At 47.3% G+C, this 2,444-nt stretch overlaps 1 protein-coding gene across 1 annotated transcript; it reads left to right on the top strand.

Annotated features, from left to right (window-relative positions):
* The first annotated feature begins 1,025 nt into the window (after positions 1-1,025).
* Positions 1,026-1,778, top strand: LOC136037539 (uncharacterized). The gene has a single exon (XM_065720261.1). The coding sequence runs from the start codon at positions 1,026-1,028 to the stop codon at positions 1,776-1,778; it is 753 nt and encodes a 250-aa protein (XP_065576333.1).
* The last annotated feature ends 666 nt before the right edge of the window (positions 1,779-2,444 follow it).

The raw sequence follows: 2,444 nt of genomic DNA on the forward strand, positions 1-2,444 counted from the left end.
CTGCATATTAAGTACTACATTAGAGGTTAATATCAGATAATATTAGAGGCTTGTTCTCAGGTGGTGGGTCGAGCTCGTCCGAAATGAAGCTGACCTTGGTCTGCTGACCACGCGCCACTGAATATGGGGGAATCCCCTAACTAAACGCCCCACGTAAAGGGTGGCCTTGACCTCACAAGGCTGGTGGAACCCACCCCAGGGACACTCAATAGTTAGACTCCTCTAGTTAATCAGGTCCCAGGCCTAGGGCCAGTTAGTCTTGCGAACCTCCACCCGAACCTAATTGCAACGAATAGTGATGCTATTGCCTCGGATGATCGATCTTCTTTTTGCCCTTCAAGATTTCAGCATGTCCCTGGACCGAAATTTGACCATCGTTTGAGCCATATTGACCAACGTGGTATTCGACTGGCCACATTGAACGTTCTGACCCTTAACTTCCCTGGAGCAGAGTCAATGCTTGCGCTAAAACTCAAGCATTTTGGTGTGGCTGTAGCAGGAGTAACTGAAGCTCGCCTTATAGGAAATGACTCTGAAGACATTGGTGAAGGCTATCACCTAATCTGGTCGGGTGATCAGAGAACCGAAACTAATGGAGTCGCACTTGTGCTAGACTCTCGGACGAGGAGGTGCCTCTTTTCTTACGAGCAATTATCAGACAGGATACTAGCAGCGCAAACCCAGCAAAACCATGGAAAATGACCATCATTGTCTGCTACGCCACAACAAACCAAGCCTCAGATGAGATGAAAGATCGTTTTTACGCCTAGCTGTCTAGCATCCTAGCAAAACTATCCTTTCATGATGTTTTAACCCTTCTTGGCGACTTCAACGGCACTGTCAGAGATACAAACGACTTTTGGAACAATGTTCTAGGACCTGTAACACCCTACTGCTTGAACGACAATGGGCTAGGGCTCCTTCAGCTGTGCAACATGCACGGTCTCGTGATCGCCAACACCCTTTTTCAAAGGAAAGAAGTTCGTAAATATACCTGATATGGCAATGGCGGACGAACAAGAAAGATGTTAGACTACATAATCGTGTCCCGACGCTGGCGTTCTTCTATAACTAATTGCCGAACTTACAGAAGTGCAGCATTGGGAAACACCGACCACAGGCTTGTTGTCACTAATCTGAGACTACGCCTGAAAGCCCAGAAAAGTGACCACCGTCCTCCCAAATTAGACCTGAACAATCTTAGAAACTCCAACATGCGCCAGGTCTATGTTGTCTCCATCTCAAACCGTTTTGACTGTCTTGGTCAAATTTCAGAATCTGAAAAAGCATGGCAACTATTCAAGGACGGTGTATTGCTTTCGGCCGTAAGTGCTATTGGTCATCTGAAGCCCAGAAATAAGTCCTGGATATCGCAGGAAACTCTAAATATTATTGAACAGCTTCGCAAAGCACGCCTAGCGAAGGACATAGTTACCCACAGACGTCTAAACGGCGTAAAAAATAAATTCCTCCACAGAGACAGAAAGCTGTTCACCGAGAAAAAGGCCGCTGATCTTGAGGAGGCCGCCAGAAAGGGTGACACATGTGCTCTATACAAACACCTTCGGGATCTTACAGATGGAAAGCCATCCTCTCTAGGCCCTATCGTATCCAATGATGGAAATATTATCACTGACGAGAGCGCTCAACTGTTCGCCTGGAAGGTTCACGTCTCTTTACTTCTAATCCTGGACTTTGTTAGCCAGCCCGACCCCGACCTTCTTCAAGTTACATCCAAAACACCTGAGGCCCTGTGTGCAAGTGTGCGTAAAAAATAAATTCCCCCACAGAGACAGAAAGCTGTTCACCGAGAAAAAGGCCGCTGATCTTGAGGAGGCCGCCAGAAAGGGTGACACATGTGCTCTATTAAAACACCTTCGGGATCTTACAGATGGAAAGCCATCCTCTCTAGGCCCTATCATATCTAATGACGGAAATATTATCACTGACGAGAGCGCTCAACTGTCCACCTGAAAGGATCACGTCTCTTCACTTCTAACCCTGGACTTTGTCAGCCAGCCCGACCTTGACCTTCTTCAAGTTACATCCAAAACACCTGAGGCCCTGTGTGCAAGTGTGGACCACCCTTTCACCTCTACAGAAATCTTGAAATTTCTGAAACGAATGAAAAACAACCGAGCCCCAGGAGTTTGTGGTATCCCTGCAGAACTGCTGAATTATGGTGGGGCAGCGACCCTTCTCTGGCTCCAAGTACTGTTTTCCATAGTATTTCGTACAGAAGGGATTTCAAAAGACTGGCGAGCGGGCATCATTCTGCCTCTCTGGAAACGGAAAGGCAGTCGCAGAATCTACTCCATCTATCATGGCATAACACTCCTTTGTGACCGGGAAGCTCTTTGTTATGACTCTCCTGTACCACTGTACCACTTTCCTCAGAAGCCAACGAAGAATCCAACAGGCTGGCGTCATGCAAGGAAGGTCCA

Source organism: Artemia franciscana, chromosome 17 (genome assembly GCF_032884065.1).
Source record: "Artemia franciscana chromosome 17, ASM3288406v1, whole genome shotgun sequence".
In the NCBI taxonomy this organism is placed as follows: domain Eukaryota; kingdom Metazoa; phylum Arthropoda; class Branchiopoda; order Anostraca; family Artemiidae; genus Artemia; species Artemia franciscana.

What these genes read in the sequence shown, in the direction of transcription:
- LOC136037539 (XM_065720261.1), top strand. Translation starts at nt 1,026, where the DNA reads ATGTTAGACTACATAATCGTGTCCCGACGCTGGCGTTCTTCTATAACT.